Below are 14,231 nucleotides of genomic sequence, written 5' to 3'. Positions count from 1 at the left end.
CAGTTGATCTCATATCACTGAACAATTGTGGGGAAGAATACAACAACGTAGAGCTTCACTGCAGGACAATCCAGTGACTGATAAATAATCATTTCATATTTGATAATCATAAAGGCATAAAAAAAAATCAAGACCAATTGGGTATATACAGTTTTGACTCAAAGAGCCACGGTGCTAGTAACACCAATTGGGCCATTGGTTTGATTGATCGGAATCTTGCATGCAGAAATGCTGAGCATCAAATGCAATAAAACTACGTTAATGTGTGTGTGTGGTAAATCAATGGAGAATAACCCAAACAAACACGTGTCTCATGAGACATATCCTCTACCAGGCCGTGAGGGCTCTTTATTAGAGTTCGAAGATAAAGCAAACACTCCACCGTCTGTCAGCAGTCCAACAACTAAAGCAACACACACTTTCTCACATTTTCCCACTTAGGAAACTACTCCAAGTCTGTCTCTGACTCAGCTGATCAAACATCAGCCCAGGCACATGTTCTAAAACAACAATAACATCACCTAATTCCCTACAAATACATCATTTACCATCTCTGACTCCTTAAAGAACTGCGCAGGGCCGATCACTGGATGGATCAGGAACCATAAACACCTCCTCATAATCCCCTACCGACTCTGCAGAGGAAGCTCATCAGCACCATTGTGGGCAAGCTCGTGCGGGCCACCCGCGACACGGATGGGAGGAGAGACATAAACGAAAGCTAGGGTGGGGTGAAACACACCATCACACACTCTCAGACATTCAAAGAGTGTTCATTAACACTCCCTGTTTGAACAGATGTCTACCACAAGATATACGTCTGGAGTAGAGAATAAAGACTATAAAAAAGTATCATCTTGCACCTGCAAACGGAACCAGCAGCAAAACCACACAGATTTTGTTTTTGGAATCCAACTTTGTACATATATTTTCAATGATATGTTCTCATTAAATCCCGTATTGCTTTAAAAGAGAGAACAATGATGTCTAACTTCACCAGTAATATAAAGCAAGGGGATATGGATTCTTTCCGAAAGCAAATAATTTAATGTCCTGCAATGTGTGTGTTTTTTTTTTTTTTTTTTGCAAACAGGATAATATAAAGTCAGTTGAAGGACATGAACACACAGGTTATGAGTGACGTTAGACCTGTGTATCCACTGAGGCATCCAAGGATAGAAAGGTGCACTCCAGACCTGATTTCCATGTCAGGTTTGTATTCAAATTCTATAAGTTCTTAGAAATGGCAGACTAAAGTCAACACCACCTTGACACTCTATGGTTAGTCCCAGAAAATAAACTGTGCAAGAGCATCCAGATTAACAATCTAGTTTACAGTTGAATTGAAACCCAGTGCAAAATTGCATTGAGATAATTTGACTCTTTATCCCTTGCCTTAGGCATTTGAATCAGGTCTGACTCTCAGTGACATCCATGTGCGTCTCCATTACAGTCCAGCTCTTCCACCTGGCAGACTGACAGTCAAGTTCACGTTCAGCCGGCTGAGCCTGCGGCTCTCAGGAGCGGGACTGATGGTTCTTCATCTGTCATCTGCTCTCTCTCATAGCTTTAGAGAAAAGGGAGGATTCTTTTAACCCCATCATCAGCGGCATGCTGTTACCTATGTTACATCATTAGGACATTAGTGTGGCAGGTTTTAAAATAATATATACACTTAAAAAAACATTATTTCATTATTCATTATCAAACCAATATGGATTTTAAACATTTTCAAGGAAAAACATTAAAGAAAGACCATTTTGTTATAAACCATAAACAACATATAGAATCATAATTTATTCCTGTGACGTCAAAGCTGTATCTCCATTCTTCAGGGTCACATGATTCTTCAGAAATAATTATGATATGCTGATTTGGTGCTCAGTTATTAATAATGGTTCTGATTGTCAATGTTGAAAATAGTGTTTGCTGATTCATATTTTGGTGTAAAATAAAATATCATGATTTTTTTTTAGGATTCTTTGAACAATGAACAGTCTTTATTTGAAATAGAGATCATTTATAACATTAAATGTCTTTTTTTGTCTCTCTTGATTATATATAAATACACAATTCCAACACACACACACTTTGTGATGGTCAAAAAGTTAATGGTTAATAATATGATATACCGGTAATTAATAAATAAATTACACCTGTGCAAACTTGAGAGGAACTGACTTCATACATCTTCTAAAAACTTAACACATGGGTGCTTGACAGCAGAACACACAAAAAAGACTGAGAAACTGTGTAAGTGTCCAAATACTTTTAGTGCCACATTAGAGACTGTCTCATAAAAAAAAAAAAGAAAAAAAAAAAAGACACATTTAACCCTCTTGTCCAGACATTAGCATGCAGGTAAAGTGAGAGCTCCTCCATGTATACACCCCTGGCAATTGTTCGGAAACTTGAAGTCAAAGGTCACATGTGCACCTGCGTCTTAGACCAAACACTGAATTTGCCACCAACAGAGATCTTTCAACTCGTACTGCTTAAGAAGTGCTGCTCCTTCATTCCCGAGGACACCAGCGGAGGAATTCCACAATCCACACAGAGGAATTAGGCCAAGTCGTGTATCTAAATATACTGGATAGCTTTTCAGGAGGTAATGACTAACTTATGAGCATCCAAGTAGGAAAGTTAACACATGAAACAAGTATAAAATCTGCAAAAAAAATCTAAAAATGAATCAAGGGTTGCCATATACAGTAGCCTATATGGGACTACTGTTCAAGGTGGATGTGTTACCATTGTAATCACTGTGGATGGATGTTTCTTAATGTTAACTTTATATTATATATACTTTACATTATACATACATCTTGATATACATGTTTGCTGAGCAGCAAATCAGTATATTGTAATTATTTCTGTAGGATCATGTGGATAAAGGAATAAATTACATATTTAAATAAAACCATTAATTTAGTTTGCAATAATATTTCAGAATATTACAGGTGAAACTCGAAAAATTTAAATATCGTGCAAAAGTTCATTTATTTCAGTAATTTAACTTAAAATGTGAAACTAATATATTATATAGACTCATTACATGCAAAGTGAGATATTTCAAGCCTTTCCAGCCAAAACCTTTTCACAATATTCAAATATTCTGAATTTGGGGTGTTCATAGATGTAAGCCATAATCACCACAATTATAACAAATAAAGGCTTGAAATATCTCACTTTGCGTGTAATGAGACTATATAATATATTAGTTTCACATTTTAAGTTGAATTACTGAAATAAATTAACTTTTGCACGATATTAAAAATTTTCGAGTTTCACCTGGACTATTTTTTACTGTATTTTTCCTCTAATAAATTGAGCATAAGATACTTCTTACAAAAACATAAATTATACCAACCCCAAACTTCCAAATGATATAGTGAGTGCAATTTTTTTATATATACAAACCAGTAAAAAAAAAAGGAAAAAAAAATGTGTTAACCCAGAACATTTATTTAACTCCCAACTTAAATTAGAGTTTACAGATGAATAATTGAAATCACACAGACATCAGCTTTATGCATGCCAAGGAATTTCCAGCACTGCGAATTTATTGGAAGCTGAGGAACAAAATGGAACGGGGCAGTCAGACTGCGGTCAATAAAACTCCATACGTGTTCAACTGCCAGGTGAACGTTTCAGCAGAAACTTTCAAAAACAAGAGCTCAAATTCAGTTAAGAGCAAACCAAAATACATTCTAGTGTCCATCAAGAAATAACTCAAACCAATTCATATTCATTTAATTACTCAGAAGGACCTCAACAAATAAAGAATCTGATTTAAATGACACTCAGGCCATGTGATCTGCAAGTGTAAGGCATTGTTGACTGGATAATACTAATGCTGGGCAGAAAGGACTGGGTGTCTTTCTAAAGCTCTCATACAGATCTATGCGGGCATCCCCTAGAGACCTCAAAACTATTTCTAGAAGTTGTGGAGGGGCAGTGATCTCCGCCTCGAAGCTTTGGAACAACTGCACGAGCGTTTCCCACAAGTGCTGACGAAATGCATACTACAAAAATACCTCTAACAGATATCTTTCATAATCTCCGAGTGCTATTCATCCAGAGAAGGCAATAAATTACTGTACAGGTCTACATTCTGCAATAAACAATGATTTAAATGACATTTAAAATCCCAATTTGAATGTACAGACAGGTCTTCAATTGTGCGCATTGGTTTTGGCTGGGTATGTTAAAAAATTTGTTTCAGGTTTGCTCTTCTGGGTACTGTTTAGATGAAAAAAAAAAGGAATTGGAGAAGTCTAGAGACTCTGATGCCCACCCACACATTTAAAGGACCGCCCCCTCATTAGCATATCAAGTCTGAAGAGGCCTCTGATGCCCTCTTGTGGGACTCACAAAGATGTTTTTTTTATTTTGGAGCTGTCACAGTGAAAACTTAGGTCATGATTATTAGCTGAATTATACAGGAAAGTATTAAATGCTGAATGAAAAGAAGTAAACAGACATGAGTGTTGCGACTCTATATGTGCGTATCATTTATTAATCAGTCCATTTGCAGCTCGAGTGCTTATCAGGTTGGTTATGCCAGGGTTTTGCCAGTTACTTCTCTCCGTCCCTCTGGATCCTGCGCTTCTCGTGCTGGTGTTTGGTGATAATGTACTTGAAGAACTCGTAGACGGACCAGCTGATGGCGGTTGAGGGCATCTGGTATATGATCCTGGCCTGAACGCCTTTGAAGTAAGCGGGCAGGCCGCCAAGCCTGTAGACAGTCCGGAAGGCATGGCCGAGGCCTGAGATGTGTCTTCCGCTCTGGCTGACGGAATCGAGAGCCAGAGACTCCTGCGTGTTCAGCAGCGTCTTGCAAACGTCCAGCGGCGTTGTGGCGGCGGCGGCGATTGCGCCCGCCAGCGCGCCCGACACCATGTGGGACGAGGGGTGGTATTGTCTTTGGGGGTTCAGCAGCTCTTGCAGGTATTCGTAGGTCATGAAGTGCAAAGCCTGGAAGGGCACATTCATGGTGAGCTGCGTAGTGTAACTGCGATAAAAGGCCAACATCCCCTCCCGCTGCCACACGCAGCGCATACAGTCCAGGACGCCACGGTATGGCGAGTTATACATCTGCATCCTCTGCTTCACCACTGAACAAGGGGAGGTCATCGCAGTCCAGACAGGAAACAAAAGAGGACAGGAAGGGGGACGTTAATCAAGTGCGTGTACAAGTCATGATTGAAATACAGTAAGGCCCATCAAAGGAGAAATGTCCGTTTCATCCGGACGCGAGCGGATCAAACGAGCCTCCCGTGTGACCTACAGTCAAGCGGTCTGCTGGGAACAGACCGGGAGAAGGAGAGCAGGTGTCTACGCGAGGTCTTAGTCTGGCACCTGCGCTGTTAACCTTGAGCCTCAAGAGTGCAGAAACAGACACTGCAGTCTGACCGAGACTCGGGCCACTGGGGGATTTCGGCTAATGCTACCGTTTCAACATCGCACAGCTGTTCATTAGAGCAAGGCCAATCTGCTCTCACAAGGATGTCTTTCGGAAATGTGTGGTTTTTTTTTTTTAAGGGAGAGAGAGAAAGTTTTATAGTAAATTTAGATCTTTTCTGCCACCTCCTGGCTGGGAGGTTAAGGTTTGTTGCACAATTTGTGCATTATTTGGAGGAGAATTTTGCGCAGGATGTGGAATAAAGTTTTTTTTTGTTGATAAATTACAGAAAAAATAGACTAGTTACCAAAATAATAAGCAGCCACAGTCCTACTAATTAGCATGGGACAGTTAGCTACATCATCTGGTTGCAAAAATCATCTTTATCTTTTTTTTATCTTTTTCTCCTACCATGGTATGTGCCCCAAAAATTGTATTGCCATGACATGAAATCAAACATACACACACACACACACACACTATATGTATATAAAAACTAAGGGGACCCATACAAGTAAAAAAAAAAAAAAACATCCATGCAAACTAGATACAGATGCAAAGTGTTTTTCATGTTATAACCGATGGTTTTAAATTGATTAAAAAAAATCGTCCGATAAATATCACCGGTCAATACATCGGTGCATCTCTAATAAAATCAATATTGAAACCAGCTGTGCTGCTTAATATTTTGGTGGAAACCATTTTTCAGGATTCTTTGATGAATAGAAAGTTCAAAAGAACAGTATTTATTTGAAATACAAATAGTTTGTAACATTATAAATGTCTTTAGTGTCACCTTTGATCAATTTGAATGCATCTTAAAATAAAAGTATACCTACCAGAAAATAAAATCTTACTGACCCAAACTTTTGAACGGCAGAATACATTAATTATTTTTCTAATAGAAAGTGAAGATTAAAGCTAATATACCTTCAGCTGGATTCATGGCAGCATCATGAAGCAATGTGGCAACGCATCCAGCTGTCCCTGTAACACAGACCCTCAGACATTAGCACCTAAATTAGGGCATGCACACAGTGGACAGTCACTGGAATCAAAATACAACAATCAGATATACAGATGGATCAGATCACAGACAAACAAAAACTGTTCAAAAAACCTGAACAGCCACCAAATACCCCCCATGATTTAACAGAGAGATTAGGGATTGACTGGATAAACTCGGGGGAATGTGGAGTTAGGAGAGAAAGAGTCTATTGTTCAGAATACTGGCAATTACTTCACTCATCGTGTCCGTTTTACGGTAAAAAGCAAAAACTGCCGCTGCTACTTCTGAGAATAAAATCAAAATACAGAGATGATAACAGGACATGAGGCATTTTCCGGCAAATAATGATCCAAAAAAAATAAAAAATGATGCAAAATAATTATTTTTATCCATTTTCTGTGTATTCTACTGGTAAACGGTAATATGCCAGCAGTTACTTACCACCCTTACACCCTGACCTGGAGGAAAGAGAAAGAAAAGAGACACTACAGCAACACCAACAATGACTTTTACCATGAGCTCCAGACTAACAGATTGCGCCAGCACAAATCCTCTTTTGCAGTTAAAAAAACTGCAGTCAGTATTTACTAAAGACACGCTGTGAGAAATTAGCGATGAAAAGGCGTGGACACAGTTGTACTTGTGCTTGACCTTATAGCATATGCATTTGTAGGAGTTTCCATGTCAGACCGATAAATTTATGGGCAGAGAGTTTTTAAAAGAATCATGCAAGAGAAGACATGGGCAGATGTTAGAGAAATATCTGATTCATACAAAATAACAAAGCCACAGCCAACTAGTTCCAGAATGTTGTCCATTGCTGAACTTAAGGCTGTGTGTACCCCTGGTGATACGATGCGTTTGGTTTGGTCGATCGGACCAAAATGCATCTTAATACCAGGTGTAAACAAGGCATTAGTTACTTTGGATACTACCAATGCATCTAATATGTGAATACAGTTCATTAAAAAAAGGCCTTATGAAAAAGCAAAAAAGACCTCAACTTAACACATTTACCGATTGCCAACTAACAGTCTGAATTGTGGGTGTGCTGGTAAGAGGAAATCAGCAGTGCTGATGGGCAAGAAAACTGGTACCGTTCGCCAAATGACTGTTTGCTCCTGGATGGATGATATCACTGAGGACCTTTTTCAACCTTTCATAACAGGCAAAGTAAAGTGCGTGGGCAGGCCCCGCCCCTACAGCTGTAACATTCAGGCCCCTGATTGGCCTCCAGATTCCCTCTGTCCTCACGATTTGCCGCAAAGCGTCCATCACGTTACGGTAGCGGGCAGCTGGCTCTGGCTGAAGGCTCTGCATGCGTGTCTGCAACAAAGAACAATTGTTTACTTACAAACGGAATGTAGATTAATGCATTAGTATAAATACAATTATTAGAAATGTGGATTTTTAATTCAGACCTGCTGATACCTTCTTTGTCCCACGCAAAAAACGAAAAGCCAAGTTTTTAGCAATTTTTCATTACCTTTATAAGCTACAACCAAATATATATATTTAATTGCAAAAATAGCTAGAAATATGTTTTTCAATGTTATTACAATCCCTTGGTGGACTGCATCAAGGCCGATCAGAAGAGCCAATCAGATGACGCAAACTCGTGATATGCGAGCTGCACACTTGACACAGGAATTGTGACTTGCACAATCGAGGCAGTGTCACTAAAGTTTATCATTTGAAAATGTCTTGCCTGTGTTCAAACCACAGAACACTCACGCGCTCTCCTAGAGACGGAGCGCTTATGCACAGTCAAAGCTTACATACATACGGCCGACTCACAAACAGCTTGCAAGTACCAAATTGCGCTTAAACGTAAAATACACACAAATGTATACGACGTGCAAAATTACCGTCCTGACGAGTATGCACATTGCACATAAACAGTCGGAAGAGTTTTGTCGGAAGTGAAAGTAAACCGTTGGATCCGTGGCCGTGCATTCGGTCTTAAAGTGACAGCAGCCAAATAATCCTGATGCTGGCTCTGATTTTTTCTGTCTTTTATTGTTTGATGGACATTAATGACGTGCTGCTCTTGAATTACTAACTTTTGTAACCTTAATTGCAAGGACTAATGTATTTAGTTTATTTAGAGAAGACCATACAGTATTTTACATTTGATTCCTTATTAAATTTCTTTAAAATGTCTTACTTCAATACTACTGTTAGACCTACCTGAAAAAAAAAAAAAAAAAAAACTTACCGGTATAGCATTTTATTTGTATCTTTATTCTATTTATTTGTGCTACCTTGTAAATATAGCTTATTTGTTCTTATTTTATTACTGACTGTTTACTTGTCTTTTTTTGTGAATTCAATTTAAAGTTTAAAATCAGGCAAAATACTACCTTGCTGACATTTAAATCTGCAGGATTTGCATAATTGTATAGGTTGGTGGTGATTCCCTAGCGGAAGTAGGAAGTCTGACGTAGTCAGGTTAGTGATTCCCCTCGGTTGGAATTGCATTCCGGAGGGAGAGAGTTTATTCCCCCTTAGTTTAAATCACGGGGGGCCCCTCAAAAGCCAGGGGCCCCGAGAATCGCCACAACCTTTCTCCCTTCTAGCGATGGCCCTGAGGGCAAATGTCCCAAAATGTACACCAACATTTTTTATATATTATCTCAAGCCTGCAAAAAAGTGTTATCAATGCAACACAATTTTTGTTTAAATTAAGTACGCATAGCCTAAGGTTTACAATTAATGTAAGTCGATTTAAAATAGACCATACAAACAGTAGACCGCAAAAACTAAAACAAAATATGATTGAATAAAGCTTTGCAAACAATGCATTACAACGCCGAGTCATTGGATCTGTAGATCAGAACCGAAGTTTGTAGAAGGTCACACAGGGACTTAATCTAACCTAATCCTCTTTTCCAGAAGCGCTACTGTATCACCTGATGTACATCAGAAACATGGATGCAAATCAGTGCCTGAAGCGGACTAAAACACTGAAGCAGAAACACTGGCTTTCAACCAGTAGAAAACGAAATGTTGGAAGCAGCCAGTAATGCACAACATGTTTAGTAGGTTAACTTTGTGAACTTTAGACTACCACAAAAGTCATGTTTGCATTGACATGGTCAGATTTAGAGTAGCTGAAAATATTAGTTCAGAACAGCGGCTGCAATGTGGTGAAATTTGAGATGGCAGCAGTGGTTGCATGAGTAGCATCTGTAAGGAAACAGTACTTCCATTATAAAAGGCCCGGGAAATAATTATATTTGCCAATAAATGTGCGTAAATCATATCTAAAACCAGTTCCTCATGACAGGGGAGTGAGGAACTGCAACCTCCGACAGGAAGTTCCAAGATTGCTCAGGATTGCAAAATAGACTAAAGTACAGAGATTAGATCTGCAACAGTGCAAAACAAAGAACTGAACTTTTATTACAACAAAGGAAATTATTTCATTTCCATTAAGAAACAGCATACTAAGACTAAATCCATTTTCAAAGAGAATTCCCTTCCATACAATTTTTGTCATTTGTGATTACTGAATATTTTTTTTAATTAATTTTATGTGTTTTGTTTTTATAGTGAAGCATAATAATTTTTTTTTTTTTTTTTTTTTTTTTGATTCACAACGCACATACATGTATACAAACATATATATATATATATATATATATATATATATATATATATATATATATACCGGTAATCTTTTTTATTTATTTTAACTGAAAAGCCTGTGCTATAATCTCTATGTACAATGCATCATTTTTAGATTCTTGTGCTGAAATCATGTTTTTTTTTTTTGTTTATTTTAAAAAAGGTAAATGATGGACTGAACAGGTGCTGCAGTTACTTCAATGTTCTACTACACTTTGTTCTAATTCACTTCTCTAAACAGGAGCAATGTGCAGTGTGCCACCCTGTGTGTTCAGTGATTTAACTTAACCTTTGACTGAAGTGTAAATCCTTCTACGTTTACCTTCCCCAATGACTCATACTGGTGTGAATCAACCTCAGCTTGGAATTTACATGTTTTGCAAAGATACACACAGACCAACAAAATTTAACAGGAAAATACTACAACCAATTTTACTACTAACATATTTCAAAATTAAGATATTCATCCAACAAGAAAAACGTGGCGCGAACTTGATTTGATAGATTGATATATTAAAAACTGACTGCACCATAACACGTGATCTCTGATCGGTAGATGAAGAGGTGAAGGGAATTTTACATTTTTGTAAAATGTGTGGCAGTTGGAGCATTGTGGCGTTCTGAGCATATGAAAATTTGAGGAAAAAAGGCCAAACATGTAGGGCAGGCTATGGCAAATATTTATATTTAGGGTTAAACAAAAAAATACATGTTCAAATATACAAAGTGTTTTAGATTCACAATCTGGACTGGCTAATTTAGGAGAGAGCAGCTGTAAAAGACATGATAAAGTGTCTTTGTCTGTAAAGAACCCTTCACATTATCCTGACAAGAGCAGCTGAACACTCAAAGCCACTTCTTTACAGTTTGCCAAAGGCATCCTGATCCGTGCATTCACAGGCTCACTTAGGCTATGTTCAGACTGCAGGTAGGCCTAAACGTAGCCCAAATCGGAGTTTTTTGCTCATATGAGACTCATATCTGCTTTTCCCATAACAGTGTGAATGGCACAAACCACATCAAATCTCATCTTTTTCAAGATCACAGACTGTCAGTCCAAATCTGATTATTTGACTACCTGGTCTAAATTATTGACACTCTGTCCAAACTGTGTATCGAAACTGTTTGGGTCTGATTTGCATGTTCCGTGGCGCACTTTCATTTTCCAGAATATCTGCATTGGTTTCTACAGCAATGAATGACCTTGCGTTAGTTAGTAGGCATACGCCAAATACAACAGCAACAGCAATGTGGAGGGGTGTGTGCAGAGCAATACAGATGTTGTTTTAATTTACAACATTACGATGTGTAGCCGCCGCCGCGCTGGACTACTACGTCTTCTGAGGCAGTGGCAGAAAGATAGCAGACTTTAAACGACTTTATTCCGCTCTGTCATCGCAGCCGGTCTTAAAATTCAGCATGTCTCTAATATACACATCATTTTCTGCTAGACCCGCACTTTGCGGCAACACAACCTTGTTTCTGCAGCAACTTTCAGCATGTTTACTATAACAACGTCTGACGTGTATGCTTTACGTGGCGTGTAAAGTGACAAACCAAGCTAAATCCCATTAGAGCGCTCAGACTGAAACAGATTTCCAGAAATGCAATTTGAATAAGATTTCAAACCATATATGAATGTAGCTCGAAACGGATTCGTAAATATTGCATTTTGTGTGATTTTTTTACATTTACACTTGCTAAATATGATCGGATTTTAATCGGATATGCACAAAAAAATCGGATTTGGACTGACAGTCTGAACAAGGCTTTAGTGGTCCTAAATCTGATACAGGTGATCAGATGTTTTGCAATGCGACCTCAGTCTGAACAGTCAAATCAGAATTCATGCAAAATTTACATCACTCTCTAGAGATCAACATTCCTCACAATTAATGGGAGTCAGATTTTACCCACCCATTCAGTCCAGGACCATGATCTTTGCACACTGGAATCTGATATTGACCACAATAAAACAACGTCAACAGCTATAAAAAAAATAATAATAATCGTAATTCAGCACTGAGAAAGCAGCTTCCTAACATATGACGTAACAAATGACAAGTGTCCTGTTCAGGGAAACAATGGTTTTAGAGTAGGAATTAGGGCTGGGTATTGACACACATTTCATGATTTGATTCCATTTGATTTTGATTCCCAAGCTTTTGATTCAATTCTATTTTGAGAACAATTGAATTTGATATTGAGAATATAGATAGACCTAAACATCAAGTACAGTTAAAAAAAAAAAAAAATTACACAAGTTTTTGTATAATAACAACGTTAGAATAATAAATTAAATGACAATTATGTTTCTACTCCAATTTGCTTTTTGAAATATAAACATTTAATTGGTGGCTGTCATAAAAACGTGTTTTCATGACAGATTTCTTCAAGCATACATTAGGCTATATACTTTAGAACAGGACAGGTTAAGGAAAAATATAATGAATAATGCATAGATTTATAAAAATGCTTCTCTCTAGACTTTATTTTCTTGGCTGACTATCAAGTTTATAGACATAAATGGCTTTTCTGAGGTAAATGTTAAGTCGCGTGACACTGTTTAAACGTTTTCTTTTATTTTTATTGATGTCTTTCTGTGATTGAAACACTGACTGAGCGATTATATTAGACATGAAACGTATTTCGATAAGCTGTACCATTTCTTTCAACATACCTTCTGATGTTCATTCAAGTTAATTTCATGCTATAACTAGTAGTAAAGAGGAAGAGATTATCAGTTTGCCACTTGAACTGAGGCTCTACAGCGATCTGCCACGCCACATTAATATTAATATAAGCGCCACAAGATATTTTGTGTTTCAATTTTGTAATAAAATTGACAGAAGTTGAAATCTGAGACTTTGTTTCATTGCTAAATGAAATGACTGCGATGTATTGAATGGGAGGCACATTACAAAGTTGTGTACATTTGTCAAATGAAAACAGCACTTTAGATCTATTCCACATGGGATCATCAAAATCGATACTTTTAAACCCAGCCTTATGCATTCTGATATCGGTCTAGTAAGAACTAGAGCATATCACAGATCTGCTGTGGTGCATATAAAAAACAATTATATTTAGTTACTTTAGTGTACTGTCTTCTATGCTGACCTTTAACTTAAAAAAAAGAAAATCTAAATACAGACCATACAGCAGAATCAATGCGCATGCGCACTAGCCCAGAGCAGCGTCAACATGGTCATGTGGTTTAAGAGCGGAGCCACGTGTGACCTTCTAATCTCATGTTCATGTTTCATAATGACACCTCGCAGAAAGAAAGGTACTACAAACACTCCCCGTCCCAACCACAGGATGCAATCATATTACAACAACACAAAAAAGAGGCAAGTTGCTGCTGGAATTACATACTAGGGACTTTAGTTAGTTATTACCAGATTAGTCCAGACAGATCTTGATGTTTAAGAGATTACAGAACTACAAATGAGCATTACCATTAATAACCGCGAGGACGATGAAGTGCAGTAGTAAAGTTTAGCTAGAAGTACAAAAACTAAAATCTGAGAAAGGACGTGAGGGAAATTACTGTCTGAAAAGTATGTAACGTTAGTCTGTAAAACACAGAGGAGATCACAGAGGGGAAACTAACACGACCTTGCCATCTTGCTGGATCTTTCAAGGGCCTGCTGGTCACATCAGTCCTGTTAATTAATTATTTTTAAAAATTCTTTATAAAACTCTCATCTCTCGTTTATTTACCTTCACACAATCAATAGGGAACATCAGGCAATGCTCCATGATTCCTGCCACTGCTCCTGCCAACATGTGCGTGCTGGTGGAGGCGCCCTGGGGTAAACCCTCATAGTCCGGTTCCGAGAGATCAGTGGCCTCTTGGGAGCCATAGAAATGTCCAACATGAAGCTCCGGTTCTGCTGCTAACCGAGGTGTCAAAGTGCCAACGAGACTTTCCGAAACACCCCAGAATCTGCCGCCGAGCCAGTGTATCTCCGCGCCCGCGGAAGCTCCGGCCACCGCGGCATCGCCGCCCGATGTGTCCGCTGTCATCCGCCGCCTGCGCACAAAACCATCCGCTTCCATTTGCAGCACCCTGTCCTTTAAAATCATGCGTCCCACGCCCGATGTTTACGCGTTCCGTTCAGGCCTCTCCCGCCTGCGCACCGGGGAGAGGACGCGTCTCGTTCAGCGAGAACTGCGCAGCAG

The 14,231-nt window shown here is 38.5% G+C and overlaps 1 protein-coding gene across 1 annotated transcript; it reads right to left on the bottom strand.

The window, feature by feature from the left end:
• Window positions 1-3,522: 3,522 nt before the first annotated feature.
• Window positions 3,523-14,160, bottom strand: slc25a28 (solute carrier family 25 member 28). Its single transcript, XM_079635530.1, has 4 exons — window positions 13,770-14,160; window positions 7,511-7,739; window positions 6,335-6,391; window positions 3,523-5,117 (listed from the first exon to the last, which is right to left on the bottom strand). Exons 1-4 carry the CDS (start codon window positions 14,133-14,135, stop codon window positions 4,579-4,581), a joined length of 1,191 nt encoding a protein of 396 aa, XP_079491656.1. The 5' UTR covers window positions 14,136-14,160; the 3' UTR covers window positions 3,523-4,578.
• Window positions 14,161-14,231: the final 71 nt, after the last annotated feature.

This window comes from Phoxinus phoxinus, assembly GCF_949152265.1.
Source record: "Phoxinus phoxinus genome assembly, chromosome: 14".
In the NCBI taxonomy this organism is placed as follows: Eukaryota; Metazoa; Chordata; class Actinopteri; order Cypriniformes; family Leuciscidae; genus Phoxinus; species Phoxinus phoxinus.
This window is presented reverse-complemented; position numbering and strand designations above follow the sequence as displayed.